General features: G+C 46.2%; 1 protein-coding gene across 6 annotated transcripts in view; it reads right to left on the reverse strand.

Annotated features, from left to right (window-relative positions):
* Nucleotides 1-26,725, reverse strand: part of SLCO3A1 (solute carrier organic anion transporter family member 3A1) — a 219,635-nt gene that overhangs the window by 17,601 nt on the left and 175,309 nt on the right. For all 6 annotated transcript variants that reach the window (XR_006175978.2, XM_065559265.1, XM_065559264.1 and 3 more), the window contains exons 5-8: nt 14,265-14,429; nt 9,966-10,164; nt 8,198-8,336; nt 1,384-1,559 (exon numbers count right to left, since the gene is read on the reverse strand). Coding sequence is in view for 5 of the 6 variants with exons in the window: in XM_065559265.1 (XP_065415337.1) it covers nt 1,384-1,559; nt 8,198-8,336; nt 9,966-10,164; nt 14,265-14,429 (679 nt within the window). In the remaining variant the exon portion in view is untranslated. The remainder of the gene's footprint in view (nt 1-1,383; nt 1,560-8,197; nt 8,337-9,965; nt 10,165-14,264; nt 14,430-26,725) is intronic.

Genomic DNA, 26,725 nt, shown 5'->3' on the forward strand with positions numbered 1-26,725 from the left:
AACACAGACCCTATTGATTGAATTTTATTGGCATTTTCCAGGCCGCAGAATGGATCTGCTTATTGCACCTGTGATTAGAATAGGCTGTAAGCAATGGCCTGGATGGATGCAGTGATTCTGAATAAAGGCAAAGTTAGGTATGCATCTCAGGGGGCAGATAGATGTGTGTGTGTGTGTAGCTGCCTGGAAGGTCTGTGTATGGAAATAGCACACAGTAATTCAGTTGGAGATGATGATTTTGTCTTTGTGTGCATGTTTGGCCAAATCCAGAGATACTGAGCATCTCTAATTCCCACTGATGTCAGCATTTGGGCCAGCATGAGAGTTTTTGCTTCAGGTGATGCGTGCGCATTGTCCTACACCAGCTCATAAATCCATCCGTAGTCCTTTTTCGGTTTGTTTTTGCAGCCTCCTAGGATCTCTAGGCTATCTCTAAAAAAGCCTCATGAAACCACTGCTTGCAGGTGTCACGCAGTTGCGATCCTGCCACCTGACTGATTTTAGCCTTAACAGAAGCGGAACTTTCCTGATTTCCTTTCCACTTCACGGTTTCTAGACGGATGGGGAGAACAAGGTCTGACCTTTTCCTTTGCAGCATATCTGCATGGACCCCTCCTTAGCAGATTCACAGCCCTCCTTGCCCCTTGAGCTGCACAGAATCAATTCCCTTATTCTTTCCCCAGGTCAGTCTTAGACACTGAAGTAAGTGGCGCTACCCCAGCAATGAATGTGGTTGTGCTGAGCGGCTCAGCCTGAGCCTAACAGAGACCTGCAGAGACAAAGAGACTGATGCAAGCACAGCATCCAGCAACTGCCACTGCACTTGGGATTAGGGTGACCAGATGTCCCGATGTATAGGGACAGTCCCGATTTTGGGGTCTTTTTCTTATATAGGCTCCTATTACCACCCCCCCCCTCCCGATTTTTCACATTTGCTGTCTGGTCACCCTACTTGGGATGCTGAGTTCTGAAACTCTGGCTGCTTCTTTCAGGGGCCTACATGGGAGATGCGCACATAATAAGGGGCCTGGTTTTCAGAGGGCCTGAGCCCCCATTGAAGCCAAAGGGCACTCTCAGGCTGAATTCAGTGCAGCTGAAAGTATAAGGGTGGGTCATTTTGTAGTGCCCTCCCACTCCAAGCAGGTCAAATCCCAAGATGTGCTGAGCGTCTGCGGCTCCTGTCAACTCCAATGGTAGTCAGAAGCACTCAGCGCCGGGAGTCCATCCTCCCCACATGCCCAGGGGCCGTGGGCAACAACGGTCCCCCTCGACCTAGACCCAGGGGAGGAGCCCTTCAGTTTTCAATTAATCTGCGGCAGCCTGTTGAAAGAAGCGATGGATCGAGAGCCAAGCAACTCATCAGATCCTCAGCACGGCTCTTACCTGATGAGTATGATAACTGACGGCGTCTGCGCCATGGCTCCAATCATGCTGCAAACACACATCACACAGAGGAATGTCAAGAAGGCCTCTTGGCACCCAGGACTGGGGCATTTTCCGTGCATTACTGTAGCGTTCTCGGCTGGGACCAAACTGAGGCATGAGCAGGCAGTGAGATTCTGGAAGGCAGCACAGGGCAGGGGGGTTAAGGGAGAACAAGGCCCACTTTCCAAAACAACAGGCACTTTACAAGGAGGGGTTTGCCAACTAGCAAGTGTGCACCCTCCAGCGGTCAATTAATTAGCCACTAATAAGTCACTTGCTGAGCTGGTTTGGAAAGGCTTTTCCAGCTCCAATGAATTCTACCGGCAGCGTAGTTTCTCCTCCTCCTTGTTCTTTGCTTCCTGTCCTTTAACATCTCAAACAAATGTGGCTGTAAGAAAATTACCACCAAGTCGGACCCTTGTGAAAAGAAGAAAGAAAGGCTCTGTGTACCCGCATCATGATAAAATATTGCCGTATTAAAGTTACAACTGCTTCCCAATATACCCCTGGCTGTTATAATTACCTCAGAGAGCATTACACAGAGGCACATTTCCCTACTGCAGGTTCAACTGCCTCATTCTGGCGCCTTGAAAGACGGCAGGGAGTGTACCAGGATGTGTGCCTACTCTCATAGCGAGGTAGGTATCAAAGGGAAGGTGGCAGAGACACTGGTGATTATGGAACCAACCTCAAGGGCTAACAGGGCTAACAGATGCCATCTAGTTTAGAAGGATTTGCACAGAACTGAAAGCTGCAGTCAGACAAGATAAAGTTTATCAATATGCGATCAGAAGGAGGAAAAAGCGACTGCATTCCCTTTGATCTTTCCTGCAAGCACAGGACGTCAAAAGAGGCTTTGTTTTCCAGTCACAGATGTTTTTGCGCTCACCCCTCCCGGACTTTCTGATGGCAGGGATGGCAGCACAATTAAGACACAGAATAATAGCAAGGAATCCCTTAATGAATAGAGAGCAAAAACGATCATAAATGATTCATTGCTTGTCTGTCTTTGCAAGGCTGCTAGGCTTGCAGGTCACATGCGTATAAGAAAAAGGAGCACAAAAATAAAATACAATACAATAAAATAAAACCTCCAAGGTTCAAATAGAAATTCCTCCGCTTTTAAGCTGGGGTTTCTTTAGGGCTCCACACTAGCACGTGTTCTAGTTCAGTGCCTCCACAGATACAAGGATCCGTGGGGACTCCAGTCTATTCTTTCTGACATTGATCTCTTTCTCTGCATAGGAGTCGAAAGCATTGCCTTCTAAAATAACTGCATGGAGGGCGGCGGACACAAAAACTCAGCGCTCCGTGAACCTAGGAACGTTAATGATATGACTGCAGGTGACTATACGGCTGGCAGGCAATAATGAATGTAAAGAGGCCCTTTCCCATCAGTGACATGGCCACCTGAAGGCTCGTCTAGACAAGGGCAAATAACACCAGTGTAACGATATCGGTGTAGTTACACCAGTGCAAAGTCCTAATGCAGATGAGCTGCACTAGTGTGACTCGTCCTGGTCCTGGTAAGTTAACAGGGTAAAACTCAGCCATGCAAGCCCTGCACAATGCATCTCCACGGGGGGTTGCACCAACATGCTCAGATTGCAATAACTATCCTGGTGCAAAAATCCCAGCATAGACAGGGCCTAAGTTAACTTTGCTAGCCCATCTGTTATGGGGATGGCTGACTGTTCGGGAAGCCAAGTGGGTCACATCCCTATGCACTGAACTGGCTGATCGTTCCACGTGACTTATATACAGTTGGAAGGAGAGATCCATCTCTTCTGTGCAGTTGGCCCAATTCTGCTCTTACTTCCATGAATCCAAATCTGATGCAACTCTACTGAAGTCAACGTAATTAAACTAGAATAAAGCTGGCATGAGCAGGACCGGCTCCAGGGTTTTTGCCGCCCCAAGCGGCGGAAAAAAAAAAAAAGCCGCGATTGCGATCAGCTCCACCACGCTGCTTTCTTCTTCGGCAGCAATTTGGCGGCAGGTCCCTCCCTCTGAGAGGGACCGAAGGACCCGCCGCCGAATTGCCGCCGAAGAGCCCGACGTGCCGCCCCTTCCCCTTGGCCGCCCCAAGCACCTGCTTGCTGGGCTGGTGCCTGGAGCCAGCCCTGGGCATGAGGTCAGAATCCAGTCTCCCTACATTTATGGTAAGTAAAGGGCTAGAATGTGCTCTAGTTACTTTAGAGAGAGTGACAAGGGACTGCATAGTAATTGGAATCTGATTTGGCCAGGAATCCTCCTGGATGCTGGCAATTCAGATCAACACAGCAGTTACACCATCCATAAGGAGCTTGTGGCATATCCCCCAGTCCCTGTGCGTCTAGCTCTGTTGCCTGAGCTTTCTCCCCTCTGCACCGTGCACCAGAGGTGTTATCTGAAAGTACTGCATCGTAAATAGAACTGAATGCAACAATTTTTTTGCTGCTCTTCTGAGTTCTTACCTAGGAGACCTTTGATCCTTTGTTACTGACACCATAACATGTGCTATAGTAATGCACTGACATCGAACACTGACTTTCATCCTCTTCTATGAAGAGGCAATATTTTGCTACACGTGCCAAATTGCTATTGATTTTCCTGGACTATTCTGCAATCCCATCACCATTCTGTTGTAAATTTATCTTTGTCTTTCTGCAGCTCAACAGCTCATGCACCGGGAACGAGATTTTTGAAAGCGTACGTATACAAAATTTGCACACCCAGGGGCCTCAATTTCCGGTGGAAGTTATGTGTGCAAATGACCCATGTTTTGTGGTTTTAAAAGCCTGGTTCTGATTAGTTAGGAACAGGCTGGCATTTTGATGTGAATCCCTAAGACTTCAGCGCTACAACATTAGATTTGGAATTCATGTGACCCCAGCCAAAGGGGAAATAGAAAAAGAACACCATGAAACAAAAAAGATATATGGACAATGGCTTAACTCACAAGGGTCACTGAGAGCAGAGGACTGGCTAGAAAAAGAATTTGCTGAAATGAAAGCGCCACCCTGCACCCCTTTAGCAATTATAAACCCGAAGCCTCTCTGCAGACCAACTTCATCACAAAGAACAATGGCATTCATATGAGAAAGGCAAACTGGAGAGGGAAGGCAGAGATACATGACTGGACACATACAGCACAGTGCAGTAAAGTTAAATAAAACATTCAGAGAATTTTATGCCCCAGTAAAAAGCAACTCTTGGCTCATCACACGTATATAATAGCCACAAAATTCTCTAGACAGGTCATTATCTGGATTATGGGTTTAAAACCTGGTTTGGCAATATGGCGTTAGTTCAGGGCCATTACATGGCCAAACTGGTCCATAATTCTTGATAATGCCTTTTCCAGAGGATGCTATTGCTTCATTAATTCATGTCCAAAAACACTACTTCGAAAAAGCCAAGATGGTGCCAATGAAGAGGTTAAACAGGAGAGAGCAAATGAGAAAGAGGAAGGGGAGGAAGAGAGAGGGAGACTTTTGCTGGATGGGTTTATGCTTATAGCAGGTTAGCTCTGATAGTTACATAGCAAAGAGACCTGAAACAATTCCTGAATTTTCTTTACCATGCTCATTTCTAAGGAGCAACAGGTTTGCTTTGAGCAACGCAGTGTAAATGCCACTTTTACATCCTGCCACTAGCTAGCATTATTTTTCTTCTTGTCAATGAATAATTTAGCACATCAGAAGGACGCTTCTTTCCTACTGACACTTTGCTCCGTCCCAAAAATTTTGCTGTCAAAACAATCACATTGGAATGAAGTGCTGGTTGTAAGGCAAATGCCAGAGGAAACGCACGAGATTAACATGTACAGCTTCTGCAGTTTTGCCTGCAATGATCCAGGATACAATTATTTTCTTAGCTATAACATGAAGATCCAGGAGTTGGCATCATGCTATCTCCTTTGCTGGTAAGCACTTTGGTAGCTCAGAAGCCATTTCATTCATCTCAGTAGCATGCAAACAACTCAGGTGCTGGAGTGGGAAGCCAGAAGTCGGGGTAGTAAAGAACAAGTCTAAATATGCACCCAATTGTTGCCCCCCAACTTGTCCCTGTACAGTTCTCTCACCATGCCCTGAGGTAGAGGTTGCAGTTTACCCACAGAGTAGGGTGACCAGACAGCAAGTGTGAAAAATCAGGACGGGGGTGGGGGGTAATAGGAGCCTATATAAGAAAGAGACCCAAAAATCGGGACTGTCCCTATAAAATCAGGACATCTGGTCACCCTACCACAGAGTGGTGAACCCTTACTGAAGGAGTCTGACTTGGGAAAGGACCGTGTAAAAGCAAAGTAAGGACATGAGGATGTGCCTGGAGATGATCACAGACAGAGAAGGGTCACCTTCAGCTCCCAGAAAATTCTGCTTGCCTGGGCCAGAGGGGCACTTAGAGACATCTAGCAATGCACTAACTAGAGGGCTAAACAGAGGGCCATCCAAATTCACCTGTCACTGTCATAGATACCACTCCCTCTGGCAAGTAAAACTTGCCTATGTAGCACCTGCCTACTGACACACTCTGACTCTGTAAAGATGGTGGTGAAGTCAAAGTGCCAATGTCGCAGCTCCACGGAGCAAGGGAGCTAATGGAGACAAGATTTCTGTTCAGCGGCTGCAGTGATTCTTCACTTGTTAGTCGGGAGCTTTTGTCTCAACTTCCTGGCACCTCCAGGTCCATTAAGCCCTTCAGGGAAGGAACCAAGGCTTTGCTACGCCCCTCCCCATTTGGGTTTGATAGCTCCTCTCTCTCTTTTCCTAAAGCACCGGCCTGCCCCTCCTGCACACCCGACACCAGCACAGCGGGTCCGTCTCTGGACTCTCCCATCTGTGCGTATGGCACAATGGAGAAGGGGAGAATTTTCCCTGAGAAGTGGGGATTTACACTTCCTGCCAGAGTGTTTTCAGACTAATCCGAACTGTCCACACATGACAGAATGGAAAGGAGAGGCCGAGCTTTGAGAATATCAGTGGTGGGGGGGCAAGCCAGGGGAACAGGAATGTAGTACAGTCTTGCGAATAAAGAAGGGCAATGCAGATCAGGGATAATTGGATACAATGAGCTTTGCTGTTTCAGCAGCCATGAACATTTAATAAGGCCCCACGTGCACAGAAAAGTGAGGCACTCGGAGTTCCTCAAATGGATTTTTGGCCAAGGCTCTTTATGATCTAGGCTGTAGCTCTCTCTAAGGACGCGGCTACCCACGGATTCCCTTTCATTCCTGCACCAACTCTTTTGCAGCATCACTCTTAACACACTAAAACTTTAAGAATTAAAAAAAAAAAAAAAAGAAAGATCAGCTCAAGATATCGTAAGAGATTCCTTATCTTAACAGGTATCGTAGGACATTCTGAGACCCCAAATAGCAGGTCTCCTTCACATAGAAAGGGTTTGCATTTTCTAAACAAAATAAACCCGTAGATTTTAAGTCTGGGGATATACAATACCCATGGCTATTAATTTCAGGGAGTTGCTGTAGGCCACGCTCTTCATTTGGCCCCCTACTGTTGGTGTTGAGTCAGAGAGAAGAGAAGAGGACAGGAAGTGGGTGAAAGAGGAGAGGAAATAGAAGAAATGGAGGGAAGGAGAGAGAAGAGGAAATGGGGAAGGCAGCACAAGGGGAACAGCAGGAGGGAGGGGAAGAACAAAGGCAGGAGAAATGGGCAGAAAGAAGAAACGAGATGTCTATATAACCTGCCGGTAACAGAACCCACTAGTACCCATGATGGGACTAGACTCTGCCACAGGCTGGTTGGTCGGCCTTCAAGTTGTGCTCTCTCTGTTTCGGTGTCTGACCGATTTGCATTTGCAGCAGGAAGCTGTGGGTCAGCTGATTTTCATCACATTTGAGAAGCGAGAAGCCAGATGGCAAAGGTGGCAAGTGCAGACTGTCCCTTAAGAGCTTCAGCTCTGCCTATGGTCTCCCTTTGAGTGATTCTGTCCATGATATGGCTTCCCACAGAGCCTCAGCTATGGCTGGGCTAAGAGGAGACAAGCTTCACATGTGCACCCAAGAGCACAGCATCCAATGGATGGTGTAGCGGGAAGAAGGGAGCTCCCTCCTCACTTAGAGACGATCCCATCGGACCATGGCCAGAGATAAAAGGGTATAAAAATGAGGTACTCAGTTTCTCTCACCCTTAGGTGCTAAGACACAGCGAGGCCCTTCACAGTCAACCCTCACCCTACCTATCACATCTCATTCACGACTGAGCTGTCGATGCTCACCTCTGATTGGCCCCTGATACCAGCCTCCATCGCCCACTTGTTACATTTTAAAACAAGCACTTTTGCGCTTTCTCCCATGCTGCCCCCTATGCTTGGGAGGTGCAAAAACTAACTCATGATCCTCCTTCAGAGTCCTCCTCAGCTCTCCTTGGATGTGACACCTACAAAAACACTTGACAACGGTCAGGCTGCTGGTATGCATAGACCACTGCCGAACACTGACCGATGTTGTTTCCTTGTGCTTCCCCGTCTGTCTGTATCCATCTGTTGTCTCTTGTCTTACACTTAGATTGCAAACTCCTTGGGGGCAGGGATTGTCTTTTTGTTCTGTGTTTGTACAGCACCTTGCACAATGGGTGCCTGATCCATTGCTGGGACTCCAAGGTACTATGGTAATCCACATAATAATAATAATAATAATAAGACGAAGACGTCAATCTCTGGGGCCTTCAGCCATCCTCAGTTGTAAATGAATGACTCTTACTATGTATACACACTAACCTCTCAACCACACACAGATAGGAGATGTTGAGTAAATCACGACAATTACCGTGCTCCTGCAGCCCGCAAAGCAGGCGGACAAGTAGGTGATCCCATCTGCCCCACAAACTGGAGTGAAGGAATCGGTTTGGCATTCACAGTTGATATTGCAGGGGGAATATGGGTCCAAGGGCAAGGTCGGAGTTGAGCTGCAAAAGAAGCAGAATCAGAAATGGAGGCACAGTGCAATAATGCCAGCTGGCTTTTCTGAGAAGCGTCACACGAAGGGGGCTTAGCCAATCACTGCAAGCAAAGGGAGAGAAGGGTGGGTGGGATGTTTGGGTGCCGGCAGAAGGAACCCGAGGCCATATGCTCCTTCTGTGACAGAAACACATTGAGGTTTATTATTTCCGGCTCCCAACATCTCCCCAGGGTAGCTCAGGATGGTGCTGGAAAAATCTAATGTGAAGTTCCATGGGTGTTGTCTCAGCCCTGAGCAGCCCTTGGATCAGACCTCCAGGACAGGAGAGGCCGTATTTATCTAGCACAATAACAGCAAGCTGAAGACGTGCTGACATTTTCATCCTCAAAGAGCCACTGTCCCATGCTGAGAAACTTCAGAAGAATACAGAATCATTTTATCTGTGTTAGGACCCAGTCTGCAGGGCCTCCTGAGTCCTAGTACCCTGCCTCAAAATGGGTCTCATCTCCAGCCAAGTAGCAAGTGGGAAAGCGCCTTTTGCTCATCATACAGGCCCCAAATTTCCAAAACTGGGTGCCTCGAGTTTGACGCCTAAATCCCCATTTAGGCCACCTCAGTAAAAGCACCCAGAGTTTCCCTAGATTTCAGTGGGATAGGTGGGTGCTTAGCACTTGCAAAGATCAGGCCAGAGCGGCTCCACTTATCTCAGTGGATTCACGCTGCGTTTACACCAGCCTCCATGAGATCAGAATCTGGCCTTGTGTTTCTAGCCGTTGGGTCAGTTTCAGTTAAGCTCAGTGGAATTCGGCTCTCAGACTTGTTATTGTTCTGATTCCCCTCCAGGCACTTCTATAGAATCCGGGCCCAATACAGCCATAGTGGAAGTGGGTGCCTCTCCACTGACTTCAATGGAGTCCTCCCCACTTGTGTGGGGAATGCATTTACTGTAACACTATTACTCTAAACTGTTATGTACTCCTGGAGAGACAAGGTGGGGGAGGTAATATCAATAAACAGAAGTTGGTCCAGTAAAAGATATTACCTCACCCCACAGGCGCCAACTCTGTGGGTGCACCGGTGGCCCCACTGATCAACTCCTCCCCCTTTCACCCCCACCCCCGCACCTCCTGCCTGCCGGCGGGCCCCACCAATCAGCTCCTTCCCCTCCCTCCCAGAGCCTCCCGCCCGCTGCGATCAGCTGTTCAGTGGTGGGCAGGAGGCGCTGGGAGGTTCGGGGGAGGTGCAAGGGTGGGGCGCACTCGGGGAGGGAACAGAGGGGTGGGAAGAGGTGGGGCAGAGCAGACGTGGGAAGAGACGGGGTGGAACTTTAGGAGAAGAGCTGGAGTGGGGGTGGGGCCTGGGGCGGAGCAGGGGTCAGGCACCCCCAGGGAAATGAGACATTCGGTGCCTGTGCCTCACCCACTTTGGGACCAACATAGCTACATCAACACTTCATACAACTTAACCCTAGAGACACTCAAATACCAGTGATGGGTGTGGTATAAAAACCTAGAAAAATAGAGAAACAGCACTGATAAGAGCAGGTTAGTTTAGCTAGCACCGCTGTGCTATACTTTCTGGGCGATATCATAGGACTGGAGGTGGGAGATGGAGTTGAAATCCTCTCTGTACTCACTTGTTTCCATAGGGAACAGTAACCCCAGCTACAGGCTCCGTGTCGCAGCCCAGGAATAGGAAAGAGACATAGCAAGCTGTGGACACCAGGTTAACGAGCATGGCCATCCTGATGGCTCCTAGAGCAGACAGGCTGAGCTTCTTCACCAGGAGACCACCCAGGAATATGCCCAGACATGCACATGGGATCGCTGTCATCCCTGCAAGAAGGAAAAAAGAGTCAGGAAGATGCACAAGGAGAAAGCGGGAGCTGAAAAAACACAGTGCATGTTGAAGCATTTTATTAGATCAATGACTAGATCAGTGCGCTAGTGTTGGGGGAAGCGCTAAAGGCTCAGAGTCCCCACTAGATGCTTATCCATTCATGTGGGTTCTCCTTAGGAGTGACCATGTGAGACTTCAGGTCCCAGAAGCTGTTAGCACTCACCTGTAGCAGAGTTATTTCCTCCCTGGGATGATGGAATTAAAGGCTATAGGTCACCGCTCCCTGCCTTCCTGCTGCCCCAGCCAGCAAAGAACTGGTCCTCTACAGTGCTTTGTCCAGGCAGTGGCGTCTCCACTGATTTCCCCAAGGGAGACTAAGCCACAGTCTAATAGAGCTCGTACAAGATTTCCAGAAGTGACCAGTGATTGTGGATGCCCAACATGAGACACTTTCAAGGGGCCTGATCTTCAGAGGAGAGGTGTTCAGTACTGTCTGAGAATCAGGCCTCTTTATGAAGTCTCAAGTTTGGTACTCAAAATCACTAGTCGCTTCTAAAAACTCAGCCCCCCACTTCAGAAACATTCTCACAATATTCAGCCTCTTTTTGCTCATTTTCACCTCATCGCTGCTGGTCATACCCAAGACCATTCCGCAACAAGGTCTCTGGATTCTGCGGCAGGTGGGAAATTTTGCAGCAATTTCATTTAAATGTAAAAAAAATTGAGGTTTTCAATTAGTTCTGCAGAAAATTGCATAACAATCAGGACAGCAGCCTGCATGCTATTCCTGTTGATATTCAACCAGACTCATTGTATGGTGTCAGTGTTCGATAGGTCCATGCCAGAGGCCCATTTGGATGGTGGGGATTGCAGGTTATTCCGAATCAACACCTAGATGCCTTAACCGGATGCTGGGGAAAGGACGCCTGTCACAAAGAGAGCACTGGGACTTTGTGGGGAATAAGTGTCAGGAGCAAATGAATACAGAGCCTGTGTTTGTATCAATGTCCTTCCATATAAAGGAGGGAAGAGGAGAAGCGCAGAGAGTCCAGGAGCAGCAGCAGGATGGCTCCAAAAGAAAATGTTGTTGGAAAGGTGACCAGGATGCATCACATGGGCTAGCAGAACAACTGTTTGCAGCTCTTTTGTTGGCTGTGTTTCCAATTTGACGCAGGCCAAATTGCAGGGGAGATGGGAGCTCAGCTGGGGAACTGGGCTCTCCATCTTAAAGTGAGAACAGAGGGCAACTCTCTACTGCGTGAATCATCAGGCAGGCAGTTACAGGGGCGGCACTCGGTCAGACGTTCCCAGGTTTCCCGCATAGCATCGTGGGCAGCAGGCCGGCGTCTCTGCTTTAGGTGAGGAGCTTTAAAGGCTATTTATGCCCTTGCTGCAAGAATGAAGAATATCATTTCTCACAGAAACAACGGATTCTAGATAAAACAACTTCTGTGAGCCCTGGGGTAGGGAGCATGATTTAGAGCAGTGGTTCTCAAAGCCGGTCCGCCGCTTGTTCAGGGAAAGCCCCTGGCGGGCCGGGCCGGTTTGTTTACCTGCCGCTGCTTCCTGCAGCCAGTGGCAGTCACGATCAGCTGAACCTGCAGACACGGCAGGTAAACAAACCGGCCTGGCCCACCGGGGGCTTTCCTTGAACAAGCGGCGGCCCCAGTTTGAGAACCAGTGGTTTAGCCCTTCCCTAAAATCACTGATACCTTTTCACATCACCACCCCTTAAAATATGTATGAAAATAAGAAAAAATATTAGGAGTACATTATTTCACTTAGGTCTAAATAGCCTCCCTTTCACAATTTTTTCTTATTTTTGTGGCTGAACAGGCACCTAGGACAACAGCTTGTATAACAAACATTTTCATTATGTAGCAAGTATCCTAATTTCTGAGGTGGTGTGGCAAAAGGCCTCTGAGCCAGGAATGGAGATAGCCATTTAGTTCTCAGGTGGCAGTACAGGTCAGAAGACATATAAATAGCATGGTCAGTCTTCAATCTGGCCAGACCAGCATGGACAAAGATGATTACGTCTTTCAGGACATAACTGCATAGTTTGGAAATGGAGACCTGTACAAGCCCTTCCAGGGGTCGGCACCACCATGTTGCACAACAGACACTTGACAAAATTACCGTGACAGACATTGGTGAGCGGGGGATGTTATGTCATTCAGTCGTACAATTTTTCAGTTGTTCAAACTTCTTCTTATTTAGGGTGACCAGACGTCCTGATAAAATTGGAATCGTCCCGATTTTTCGGTGTTTGTCCCGATATTTCGCTCTGCCGACAGCACTTTTTTTCCCGCTCCGCTGGCGGATCCCCTCCCTCCGGTGTCCTGATATTTTGTTCCTCTCATCTGGTCACCCTATTCTTATTCAGCTTTTTTTTTCAGATTCGCTACTAAGGATAACAAATTTCTTACTGGAATCTGGGGAACCCTTATTTCTAGCAGCCCTTGCCGTGATCTGAAGCTGTTTCTTCTGGCTGGAGCAATCTGAATCATACCAGATGCTTTTACCTTTTAAAGGTAAACATGACCCTTGGTGGTGGTTAGGTCATCCTGTAATTTGTCAACGATCTTAATAAATGTTACATGGACTTGTGCTGAATCGCTCAAGTGCAAAAGCTGGTTCTTTAAAACTAACGAATCACTGGATGAGAGTTCCTTTCTGATTTAACTAATGGATTCAACTTAATTTGCCTTGAGTTTACAGCTTCAAAATTAGGAGTAATGCACAATCTCCCAGAATTCATCTGGGAAAAAGTGGCTGGAGGGCAGAAATTCACTTGCAGGGGTTGGTGACAGCTGTCCAGTTGAAAAGCCACTAAAAAGTTAGAGAAACAAGACCAGCGTAAAATCAGAACTGTGATATAATCAGCCGCACGATTCCCTCTAGAAGAGGTGACTGTAAAATGACCCTGCAGATGATTACCACCTCTACCACTTCAAATCTAAAATTACAGAAAGTTTATGACCTGAAAAATTTCTTACTGGGAGAAATGGAGGCAATACCCCTTTACTGAGTTAGAGGAAACCTTTAAAATTTCCTCATCCTCTGCACCCAATCAGGTGTTTAAAGCTCCCAAAAGTACAAAATTTGCTATTGGAACCTTTTCCATAAACCAGTCAATGTCCATCAAGCTCTGTCCATAAAGATTCATTATACAAAAGAGAGCCCAAAGGAGGCAAATAAACATTCAGCGCTGACAAAATAGATTTAGCTGAGAAACTAATACTATAGTCCTGGAAATAAGGGTTATTGAAGGCATTAACATGCTAGTTATGACTCTTAATTTGGTAGAAATGAAAAGGGCTAGCCCACATGCCAGTCTAACCATGCTTAACGTCCCTTCTCAGAAGGATTCAAAGCCCAATAAACAAAAGGACTCCTCCCTTGTAAACCAAGTTTCCTGGAGGAAAACTAAATTAAATTGAGACAAATAATTCCTAAAATCCAATTCCTGGGATTTACTTTTCAGGCCTGTAATATTTCATGAGGAAATTTTGCTAGAAATGTTACAAGAATCCTGATCAGGCCTACTTTGTCAATCCACCTCCCTTTTTAAGTCTTCAGCTGAGAAACTGTCATGAACAGTGGCACCATTAGCTTTGTAGCTAGGCCCAATTCTCCCAGAATTACCATCTTCAGCCCACTGAATGTGATCTTGGACAATTCACAGAGGGCCACATTTTCTAATTTGGGGCAAATCATTTTTGGTGTGCCAGAGTTTAGACAGCTCAGGCTTGATTTTCAGAAGTGCTGAGCATCCCCACATAATCAGTGAGTTCAACTGCAGTTGTGAGAGCTCAGAACATCTGAAAATAGGCCCTTGTTGTCTAAACTGGGGTCCCTAAAAGCCAAGGCATCCAAAACGAGAGGATTAAATATATATATTACACACACACACAACCTCTCCAGGACCCGTTTTCTACTCTGTAAAATGGGGATTCTAACACTCTCTCTCTTTCAGTATACCCACTCATTTCACCAAGAGCGCTGACATCCTCAGGTGAAAGATCTTCATGTGGAAAGCCAACCTATTAGAGACAGCAGAGGGACTGGGTGGCCGGTTAATGTAGTTACTTACCCAAGAGCTGATTGGCTGATGAGGTGGTGAGGTTGAACTGCTGTTCCAGGTACTTCCCCAGGAAGGCTGCAAAGCCAGCGACCACAGCAATCTCCATGCAGGCAGCAAGTACGATGCAGGTGAAGACAGGATTGGCCAGCAAGTGCTTTGTTACTTTAGGTATCACTGCAACAGAGGAGAAAGAAGACATGGTTTCATGAAGGTTCTTCCCATGGGCTTCCCTAGAGGCATGAGATGCCCCTCTTCTCTTATGTGGGACAAACCCAGTATTCAAGGGCAAATTCTACATCCTATGTAGAAAAGGGGTCAGGTCCATTTTGACTTATTGGAATTTAGCAACATCAGAGCAGAAAGGTTAGGCCATGTTGAACACTGATGCCATGAAAATCCTGACCAAGCACCAAATGGCACTCCAAACCAAGACCTATCACAAAGGGTGCTGGTTCCCACAATCAGGTGAGACCCCTTACAAGGAGCCAGCATCTCAAGAGATTTCCAGAGTCTATTGTTGAGCCACAATCCTGCTTCTGAAGCCCAGGAGGAAGAATTTTCAGCCCAGACCTGGGAAACTTTTAATTAAACACACTGAAAAGCCTCCAGTGACGAGCTGTTTAACGGCTTCATCCTTTGTAAGTCAACTTTTCTGCAGGACAAATGACCGACTGCCCCCCCGAAGTGGGACATCAATATGTAAAATCAGGACGTGATGATGCCGTGAAGTCACCTCACAGGACAGGGCACCACTTTATCTGCTAGCAGAATCCCATGTGAGAGAGAGAGAGAGAGAAAGAAGTGAATGTAATTTTGTGAGTAGTGCTGGTATGATGGCCCTGAGACTGAGGTCAGTAGCTGGGCAAGCTTCTTCCTCACACCATCCTCCTCTCTATGCCTTCCCGGGTATGTCTACACTGAAATTGGGAGGTGCAATTGCAGCACATGTCGGCATACCCAAGGTAGCTTTGATCAAGGCAGCTCATTATAAAAAATGGTGTAGACGTAGCAGCCAGGATGGCAGTATGGGCTAGTGGTCTGAGTAAAATCCCATCACGGATCTTGGGTGCCTACTCAAGAGGTTAGTCTGTGCCGCTGCAAACTACTCTGCAATTTTTAGCGAGCTAGCTCAATCAGTGTTAGCTCGGGCACACACCTACCTGTGCTGTCCTGATTACAGTGTAGATATACCCATCTCGACCTGGAGGAAGCTTCCTCCTGGGGCTGAGCGAGGAGATGGGTCTCCAGAGCCCATTCGGTCCTTGATCTCTCTGCTGGGACAGCGAACTAGCGATAGCTGATTTTGCCAAGGTGCTTTAAAGTTCTTAGGTAAAACAGACCATGAGACTGGGAGCTGCCACACAAACAAACGTGGAGGTGTGGGACTGTGCACCCAATCAGCATTTTAATGACCTCGTGATGGGAAAAGGGGGGCCTCTGTTGCATTTTCTGTCTTCCTCCAAAAAACAAACAAACTTTTTCTGCACTTTCCATCTTAACTTTGTGCAAAAACCTGCCAGCTTGGAGAGTGTCATGATATAGAGATAACAGTCCCTCTGACGAAATCCACTTCTAGCTACAGACGAACAGTGGTGCACTCCAAGTCCCCATCCCCTCGCTGTTTGGCCATGGGCACGGAGCCCGAAAGGTGCAGAGATCAGGCAGAGGCAGCCGCTGCAGAGCCAGAAGGAGAAGGAATACTGAAGAAAGGGATCTGGGACTTATAGTGGGTCACACAGTAAATATGAGTCAGCGGTGTAACACTACTGCAAAAAACAAAACAAAACAAAAAAAGAAGCAGCAAACATCACTGTGGATGTAATAACAGGAATGTTGTAAGCAAGACACAAGAAGTAATTCTTCCACTCTCCTCAGCACTGATTAGGCCTCAACTGGAGTGTTGTGTCCAGTTCTGGGCACCACACTTGGCAAAAGAAGTGGACAAACTGGAGAAAGTCCATGAGAGAGAAACAAAAATGTTTAAAGGTCTAGAAAACATGACCTACCAGGAAAGATTGAAAAAAATGGGTTTGGTTAGTCTGGAGAAGAAAAGACGGAGACAGGACATGGTAACAGTGTTCAAGTTCGTAAAAGTTGTTACAAAGAGGAGGGTGATAAATTGTTTTCCTTAACCACCGAGGACAGGACAAGAAGCAATGGGCTTAAATTGCAGTAAGGGAGATTGAGGTTAGACATTAGGAAAAACTTCCTAATTGTCAGGGCTGGTTAAGCACTGGAACAAATTACCTAGGGAGGTTGTGGAATCTCCGTCATTGCTGGTTTTTAAGAATAGGGTAGACAAACACCTGTCAGGGATGATCTAGATAATACTTAGTCCTGCCTCACTGCAGGGGAGTGGACTAGATGACCTAACAAAGTCCATTCCAGTCCTACATTTCTATGATTCTTTCATTTCTTCTGTGGGGAAAAAATATTAAGAGTGCCCTCTGATTCCTCGCTTCCTTCTCTATGCCTCCATCTGCCTTCTTCCTTGTCCATCATTATTCCATCCAGTTCCCGCATTAGCCAGTGTGTGTCACAGGTACTCAGGTCAAAATACACCTTGAACTTTTTTTCCTCCTTTTTTATTTATTTTGCAAACTTCAGTAATAGGCAGAGGTAGATTTTAGCTGCTTTCATTTTTTTCTGTAGTATGGAGAATCTCTCTCTCTCTCATAAAAAGCAACAGAGGGTCCTGTGGCACCTTTAAGACTAACAGAAGTATTGGGAGCATAAGCTTTCGTGGGTAAGAACCTCACTTCTTCAGATGCAAGCAAGAAGTGAGGTTCTTACCCACGAAAGCTTATGCTCCCAATACTTCTGTTAGTCTTAAAGGTGCCACAGGACCCTCTGTTGCTTTTTACAGATTCAGACTAACACGGCTACCCCTCTGATACTCTCTCTCTCATACAAACTCGCAGCAGAGACTTGACAGCTGTGATGAACTGGGCTCCACCCTCCCGGACACATCCCACCAAATTCACTGACTGGGAACCTTGTACTAAACTGCAATGCACACACTGAGTGGTTAAATATGCTCACTCCATCCCCATAATCCCCTGGCCCCTCCCTCTTTATCCATGAAGGCCTGAGATCCCCTTGGCCCTGTTTCTCTATTTCCAATAAGCCAAACATGAGTTGGGGAGCAATTACCGTACAAAGGGAAATCTGGCTAATGAATCAGATAGCACATTTTCCACTTCAGCGAGCATTCTAATTATTCCAGAGATAAGACAGCTTGAACAGGATGGAATCCTAATACAGGCGAGAGCCTTGCTTTATCTTAATACCTGGTGACTAATTTCTCCCTGAATTAAATGTGAAAATCATTTAGTTTAAAAATTCTCTCTCTGAAGTGCTGGTGAAGCGTCAATGGGCCTTGTTTGCATTTTAAAATATTTTTCCCCTCATTCTGCTCTGCGTATTCGGCTCTGGCAGCCAACTGATTTCTCCAGTGCACACCTCTGTTTTCTCGTAGGTTTTTCCTTCTTTTTGCAAAATTTAATAGCACTGGGCAAATGCAGGGTCTTTGTTAACACTCTGCTTGGGCTCCATTGGTGAGACTATAATTAGCTCAATCTGGCCCTTTGCAAAGGGCTATTTCAGTTTCAAGTCCCTTTCATCACAACGGTTTTCCACGCTGCACAAAATCCTTGCTTCCTGAGGATTTACTGGACATAATGACTGTTCGGTGGAGACAGCATTTTTCAGATAAACAAAAAAAAAATTTCAGTCTCACATCAGTTCCCAATGGCCACCCTGCCATCTCATTCAGTCCTTTGGTGGCCATCTACTGAATTTGTCCTCTTAGCAGAACTTGGAGGAAGAAAACAAAGCTGAGCTCAGAGTGTCATATTTAATATGTTACCACCTATTGTGCCTCTGGAGTTCAATTAGTAAAATAGCAATGGATTCCTTAAGATGCTGGTTTGCTCCAGCTCAAAGGCAAAGACAGAAAAAAAATCTGATAGTTTTTTTACAACAATAGCAGGATACCTTTTAAAGTGATGGAAAAATATATCTCAGAGAGTCATTTAGATACTCTACATGGCCAGTGCCAAAGATACCTTGCAGGACCAAGGGTGAAGGCTTTATCTTACACTGTACTGGCTTAGAGAGGGCCAAGATTATCATGCAATATCAATTATCTTGTACATCAGAGGCAGTCTGATCACTAGATAGGGGACTGGATGGAGAGGCAGGAGACCTGGGTTTATTCCCAGCACCACCACTGACTCATTGTATGATGTTCAGCAAATCACTCCACTTCTCTGTGCCTGTTGCCCATCCCACCCTTTGTCTAGTTAGGCCATGCGCTCTTTGCAGTAGGTACTGCCTATTATTGTTGGTCTATACCGTGCCTGATACAATAGAGATTAATATCAGTAGGAGTTACTGTAACATAAAATAGAAATAGTTCAAAAGGGCAGAGGACAGATATCGTGCAGCCTATGTCTTCTCATCAGTAAGGTCCACATCATTTCCTTTAATTTTGCACAGGAAAGAAAAATAAATTGGAAGCTTTCCATAGAAATATATCTCCTTTCATCACAGCTCTGCCATTTGCTCAGTTTGCCATCTGCTGCTGGCTAAGGTGCATCACTGCCTGGGGTGAAATACGTTTGGGAATGAAATTAAAAGTTGGCATGGAGTTTGAAATCCCCTACCGGGAGGGAGGAACAAATGTTGTGCTTGTGGCTGTCTAGAGTAGGGTGCACGAGTGAGCAGCTTGATGGAGAAGGGCTAATCCATGTGTAAAGCTGGCTAAGTGTGTCCGTGTACTACTCTGTAGCTGACCCACAGTGGAAGCCACCTGCTACTGCTCCCAGCTAAGGCCTTGATTCAGAAAAGCACTTAAGTATGTGCTTAACTTTAACATATGGTTAAGACTGGTCAACTTTACTAGGACTTAAGCACATGCTTAAGGGCTTTGCTGAATAAGCATTGAGTTGTTTAGCTCACATGGTGGACAGTTGTACTTTGGAGTTACAGGCCTTAGTTTCAACTCCTACTGATAGCCAGGGAGGAGGGGTTTGTGGCATGCAAAATAGACAGCGAGTCGCAGAAGAGAATCTATCAGCCAGAGCAGATGCTGTGAAGGAAGAATCACACTGGGATACTCGAAGGGAGTAACTCATCAGTTCATGTCCCTACCGCTATCACCACATACCGATACTATGGAAATAGATGTCACAAGAGAGATTTTTGCCGTCATTGCAATATCTGTGTCTTTGATCTCCAGCACAGTCATAAATGCCTGAGTTTCGCCTCACGATGAAACATTTAATTCAAACTCTTAACAGAACAGAGCTTTCAACTTTCAGCCATTTGCTTCCCTCAGACCCCTCCCCTTCCTTTTCTTAACATCTCTGCCCGCTTGACTTCACTTCTATAATATTCTATACTCCTTCCAGAATCAACCACAAGGGGGCTGATTCTCAGAGGTACTGAGCAGCCCTGGCTCTAGTTGTGGTGGCATTATGGGAGCCTGACCCTTCTGACATTAAGGCCCTCAAAGTCATTGGCAAGGACTTTATTTCCAGTGAGTAGCTTTGATTTGCATCTAACCAGTGGAAAATACAGGGGGATAACCTCCTTATACCAGGTTTAGCTATTCTCCAGAAACAACAAACGACAATAATCGCATCAGTGTTTGAAATGAATTGTTTGGGACACTTATCATTGGGGGCCCTTTTTCCAGTGAGCGCATCTTACGGAGATGTGTTTTCAATTGACAGTAAAGACAGGAACATAGAAAACATTGGGGGAAAGGGGTTTAATAGCCCAGTCTTCCTACAAGAGTACAATGAGAAGAGGGTAAAATTAGATGTGAGCCTAAGACCCAATCCCAAGCAGTACACATCTTGTATCCGAATAGGAGACACAGGCAAAATATCAACCTGGCTGCAGGGTAAGGGAAGAAAAGGAGACAAAGAAGATGAAGAAAACATCTCATGGAAAGAGACAGCTCATAAAAAAGAGAAGATGGAAGAAGCAGAAAGACATCAAAGATAATGAAATTTACTTTAATATACCAAACTGTACAAGGTCTTGAGTAAAATTAATATCACAAAGGGCATGAAGAAATCAGATGACACCATGTCAAATGGAATTCTTGTAAGAGAGATGGGCTCGAAGCAGCTACAAATATTCTTACATTGCCGTGCACTATGAAAAAGATCCCTGGTCCTTCTGGTCTATTATCCTGCCTCTGGCAGTGGCCTTTATTTGATTCTTCAGAGGAAGATGCAAACCTCCCTCACCCCTATAAACATACCTAGCCAACTGTGCAATACCACCTCATGGAGACAGATTCTCTTCCTGACCCCAGCTGCTGATCAGTTTATTATGCCCTGAAGCATGAGGTCTGTGAGCCCTTGTGAATTAATCATAGCGAGTGACATGCAGATGCTGGACTTGAGAATGGTGAGGAAAGAATTTGCAGATAGAGGTGATGTGCAGACAAAAGCTCAAGTCACCAGGAACTCTGCTACACGGATGAGAAGCATCAAAGCCTTCTTTGACATGCCCCTACCTAGTTCAAAGAGCTACAGTAAGCAACTAGGAACGTGACTTGGGCCCACGCTGCATCACTTGCATTTTTGTGCTGAGGAACTATGTCTAGATAATAGGCCTGGAGACTGTTCCCACTGCCCCTTTTCTCACTTGTCCAGAGCCACACAGAGAGGCAGTGTCGGAGCTGGAGCCAAGAGCCCTCCTGTGCTTTAACCACCAGACCATGCTTCACATTTATCAAATATCAGAATAGCACCAAGCATTAAATCTTGAACGATCCTATAGTGTCAGTATAAGGGCAGTATAACTGTAATACCTCAATATTGAGGCATCCTGGGATAACCAGGGCAGGAAGCAGAAATACCAGGGCATAAGAAAAGTTCGTCTCATGGCATCTTTGACCCAGCCAAAACCAGGCAGTTCTGGGACTCTTACAAGAGAGCTTGATCGTGGTGCGATTGCCAGACCAAATTGGTTCACATCCCCATAAGCACCCAAACCTTTGGAGGCTTTTCCATGTCTAGACAGAATGATCAAATCTGTGGCACCATTTCCATGGTACCAGAATGCAAAGTGGTAAACCAAGGATTATAACTTGGCTGCAGGATTAAGGGATCAGGCTCTGATTCTAACACATACACTGCAACTCCCCATCTCCCATTCCAGAAAATGACAAGGAGGTTAAAAAACCAATCTAATCCCATTAAAGTCAATAGCAAAACTCCCACTGAGTTCAGTAGGACTAGGCTTTGGCCCTTAGTCCCTGATTCATTGCCAGTGAAATTAATTGGAAAGATTCCCACTGACTTTTAAATGGATTTTTAGGGAGTACATATTATTTATATTACAGTAGAGCCCAATTGAGATCAGAGCCCCATTGTGCTAGGTGCTGTACAAACATATAGGAAGAGACATTCTTTGCCCCCAAAAGCTTCTACTCTCAATACCTACAGCAGCTTTTAACTTTATCACACCCCTCTTTAAACAGAAGAGCCTGTGGAAGTTGTAGGTGTTCCTCACCCCACATGATCAGACCCAACCTGATTCATCTCTGATGCTGCTGCTCCGAAACAAGCCCTAAGGGCATAATAGTTCAAGCAGAGAAGCTGGAGAGTGGGATGGAATGAAAATGTTATTCAACAGATTATGCTCAGCAGAAGCAAGACATGCAGACTCCGAGTGCTAAACTCTGTTCTAATTTACTCCAGGGTGACTCCCAGAGGAACTTCATTGACACAACTGTTTTACATCAGCGTAAGTGAGAACAGAGTATGGCCCAGAATGTGATCGGTTATGCCCAAGAATACCTCTGATTTGGGGGATCCTTCCCTTTGCATTACCATCGAGCCCAGACACACAAATGCAAGAGGAAACGTGCTAGGTGAGAGTACATCTAGGAAGACAAATTGCAGGATGAAAACCAATCTCCCATTTAGCCTGCAGAACAAGGTCTCTCCAATCACCAGCTTCTCACAACAACATTAGGGCTGAAAGGCACAGCCCCTAATTAAGAAAAATGTAGCAGAACGCTAGCACTAGCTGGGGAAGGATGGAAAGGGCATTGACAGGAGAGAAGGATGGAGCGAATCACACTATCCATGGGCTAAGAAGTGATCGCAAGGGGCAAAGTGCAAGGAACCGCCCCAGAGAGAGCACACCCCCACCACTGCTGCAGGTGGGATACACAGGCTGTTAGTTGAGTACAGGCACTCACCCAGCCCCCGCTCACCAAGGCATCTGAAAGTTTTCACTAATGATCAGTTAGTGCTTTGAAGCTGAAAACCACTGTGCATGCTAACTGTTAATTACCGTTATTACTATTATGTCCCACTGTGGCGTACAGCCCTTTAATTGCCTGGAACCCACCTGCGGGATCTGGGAGCCTCTTGCCAGCCAGCAGCTTTCTGTTCCCAAGGCAGAGTTTCCTGGGAGGCGGAACAAGGGAATTTGGCAGCTGTCACACTCAGGTATCCAGAAGCACAGCAAGGAAAGCTGTGAGGATGGCACTGGGCAAGGGAACAGGGCAGCTGTTCTGTGCAGACAAAAGCTCATATATAGGGGACTGTTGGTTATTTGCAGAAGGCGCTGGCAGTTGTCATTCACTTGCAATGGTAGAGCTAGGTGGCAATCTCGGGCCCAGATCAGATTGGGGGTACAGGTGAGGATTGAGGTACAGTGGCAGAGTTGTACACTGTCCCAGAGTTAGAATAGCAGGGTTAGAGGGGCAGATCAGGACTGAAGGTGCATCAGCAAAGCTGATCGGCGTGCCAAGCACTAGGATAGCAAGGGTCAAGGGATGCTGCAGGTCAGAAGGGAGGTGCATTCATAGAGCTGTATATGGGGAGCTGAGGATTGGACTAGCAAGGGGCACTCCAGATCAGGAATAACGTGCGTTGGCAGAGACGCCAGGGAAAGCCTGGGCAGCATCTGCCTATCCTTTCCCTGCTGTAAACCTCTGCTGTTAACTCTTCCCTTTCCTGCACTCTAAAACACATTCACGTTTAATGACACAAAAGAAGACAGAGAGTGTAGTATCCCATTCTCAGGCACAACAGTGTTAAGCCACCACTGCCTGGATTGATCTAGAATACTCCAAACTAGGGGAAAGAAGGATGTGCCAGTGATTAAGTGCTTGTTAACCAGTGTTCAGTTCCCTGTTCCACCCCAGACTTCCTGACTGACCTTGGGCAAGTCACTTAAATCTCTCAGTTCCCTACCAACAAAATGGGCAGAACACTATTGCCCTACCTCAGACAGAGCTGTAAGGATAGAGACTATGAGATGTTCAGACACTGCAGTAAGGGGGGGCCATAGAAGGACCATAGATTGATAGAAACCCATGTAGGAATCCACTCTGTGGCCCTCCCAGGATGTAAATTCTTTCCCACTAGAACCAGAACCCCAGGGTAACCTCTAATAGTCCATTACATGGAGTTTCATCCTTCCCACCTTGTGAATAGGAGCAGAGTTCCTGGGTCACTCCCCTAGGCTGGCCAGGGCACAGCTCCGTTCAAGAAATGGGATTTGATGATGAAGCGTAATTTTGAGTTTTTTACTTCTGGAACCATGGATCAAATATATAAGTTAAGGCGTCAAATGACATGACCCGAGTACCTCAGCCAGTGCTAGGTTCTTCAGGGAACAGGTAATGACCAATTGCTTCCTCTCAGAAGCCGTGGGACAATTAACCTAGTTAGCTCTGGAACCAGATGAGCCTCCTGCAGTTCTTGGTCATCCTCTTATCACCTGCCCAGAACCGCTGGTTAAACCAGATGGCACAGCTCCCATTGAAGTTGGAGGAGCCATCACTGTTTCCTTCCTTGAGGCCTGCTCCGAGGTGATGCTGTTCCATTATCAGAGACCGGAGAAAGCTGTGCTAGGAGCGGCTGTAGAGGCAGCGTGACGGCGAGGCAATTCTGCTGCCTTTGATTGCCACTTCTCCTTCTGTTGTGCAAAGGCACAGCTTTCGTTTCTGGTTTTAAACTCCTCTGAAGGGTGCGTCTCATCCCAGCATGAAAATACCCCTGGGGCGAGATGCCGCTGCCTCAGACAGGTTGGTCCCTCCCTCCCGTTTAGACCTTGGCAGAGATGTGAAAGGCATTTCCAAGGCTTTGAGCTGCTTGCTTTTATATGAGAGTCACAGCCCTTCTGTGCGCTAAGATTTGTAGAGAACCAGAAGTTTCAGCTGACTCCTACATCTTACGGTCTCCCAACAAAGCTTGCCAGGCCGCAGACTTTCCTTCCACACCCCTGACTAAAGCATGCTGGTGTCTGGTGTGAAGCACACTGCTGGAAACATCTATCTCAAAGTAACATGGCTCCTCAGTGTCCACTCACTTCTTAAGGGTGCAAAGGTATGGAACGGACTGGAGAAAAGCATCCGAAAGAAGCTTCCATTGAACCCTGAAATTCATCCTTTGTATACAACATACACACATAACTCCCCCAGACAGACAACATTTGTCCACACAACAAACACACAAGCCCCTCGGGAGAGAGACAACACAAAACCCCATCCATCGACAGAAATGCACATGCACAAAAACACACACACAACCTCCCTACAAAATATGCACACAGAACCCCATGCAACCGGACACATGTATACACCTGCATATTCACAAACAACCCCCAAACCTACCCAAAGATATATTACACAAATACACACACACCCGCAACCTCCCTGAGCGCAGAGATGCACATCCACACAAATCCACATACACTTCCCCATGCAACCAGACACACATGGACATACACACCTGTCCTCCCCGACTCAGCTGCACAAATACATAAATACCACAACCCCATGCACCCAAAGACACAAACGCACACACACGCTAGCCCAGATATACCAATGGCCCCTACTTAGAAGGGATGGCACTTATTTTTCAACAAAATAAATGCCAACTGCTTAACACTCCCAAAAGTAATTCTAGTCCAATGGATTTCATAGAATCATAGAAATATAGGGCTGGAGGGGACTTCAAGAGGTCATCTAATCCAGCCCCCTGTACTGAGACAGGACCAAGTATACTGGCCTAGACTACCCGTGACAGGAGTTTGCCCAACCTGTTCTTAAAAATCTCCAGTGATGGGAAATCCACAGCCGCCCTTGGAGTCTAGTTCAGTGCTTATAGTTAGAAAGTTTTTCTTAATATCTAACCTAAATCTCCCTGGCTGCAGAATAAGCCGATTGCTTCTAGTCCTACTGTTAGTGAACATGGAGAACAATTGATCACCATTCTCTTTATACCAGCCCTTAACATATTTGAAGACTGTTATTAGGTCCCTCCTCAGTCTTCTTTTCTCAAGACTAAACATGCCCAGGGCTTTTTTCCAAACATTTCCTGAGATCATTTTTTCTAAACCTTCTAGTTTTTTGTTGCTTTCTGCTGTACTCTCTCCAATTTGTCTATACTCTCTTAAAATGTGGCACCCAGAATTGGACACAGGCCTCACCTGCCAAGTAAAGCAGGATAATTACGTCCCATGTCTTACATATGACATTCTTCCTAATATACCTTAGAATGATATTAGCCTTTGTATTAACTGCATCACATTGTTGACTCATATTCAAGTTTTGATCCACTACCTCCCCATTCTTTTCAGCAGTACCACCATCTAGACAGTTGTTCCACATTTTGTAGTTGTACATTTGATTTTTCCTTCCTAAGTGTAGTACTTTGCACCTGTCTTTCTTGAATTTCATTTTATGATTTCAGACCCAGTCTCCAATTTGTCCAGGTTGTTTTCAATTCTAATTCTGTCCTCCACAGTGCTTGCAACCCTCCTAGCTTGGTGTCATCAGCAAATGTTATGAGCATACTCGCCACTCCAGTGTCCAAGTCATTAATGAAAATATTGACTAGATCCAAGAGAACCCACTAGATTCATCCTCCCAGTGTGGCAGCAAAGTCCTCTTTGAATATGTTTTTTCAACAGTTTTGCACTCACCTTACAGTAATTTCATTTCCCTAGTAGCAGCCGTGTTAGTCTGTATCCGTAAAAAGAACAGGAGTACTTGTGGCACTTTAGAGACTAACAAATTTGTTAGTCTCTAAGGTGCCACAAGTACTCCTGTTCATTTCCCTAGTTTCCTTATGAGAATGTCATGTGGGACTGTGTCAAAATCCTACTACAATCATGATACAGTCCATCTATATTTCCTCCCCCTTCCCCCCATCCACTAAGCCAATAACCATGTCAAAGAAGGAAATTAGGTTGGTTTGGCGTTCATGACCAATCCATGATGGCTATTCTTTATAACCCTATTGTCCTCAAGGTGCTTACAAACTGATTGCTTAATCATTTAAATAGAGACTGGGAATGGCTGAGCCATTACACACATTGAATCTATTTCCCCCATGTTAAGTATCCTCACAGCTTCTTGTCAAATGGTCTTAAATGGGCTATCTTGATTATCACTACAAATGTTTTTTTTCTCCTGCTGACAA

This window comes from Chrysemys picta, chromosome 10, assembly GCF_011386835.1.
Source record: "Chrysemys picta bellii isolate R12L10 chromosome 10, ASM1138683v2, whole genome shotgun sequence".
NCBI classification, from domain to species: Eukaryota; Metazoa; Chordata; order Testudines; family Emydidae; genus Chrysemys; species Chrysemys picta.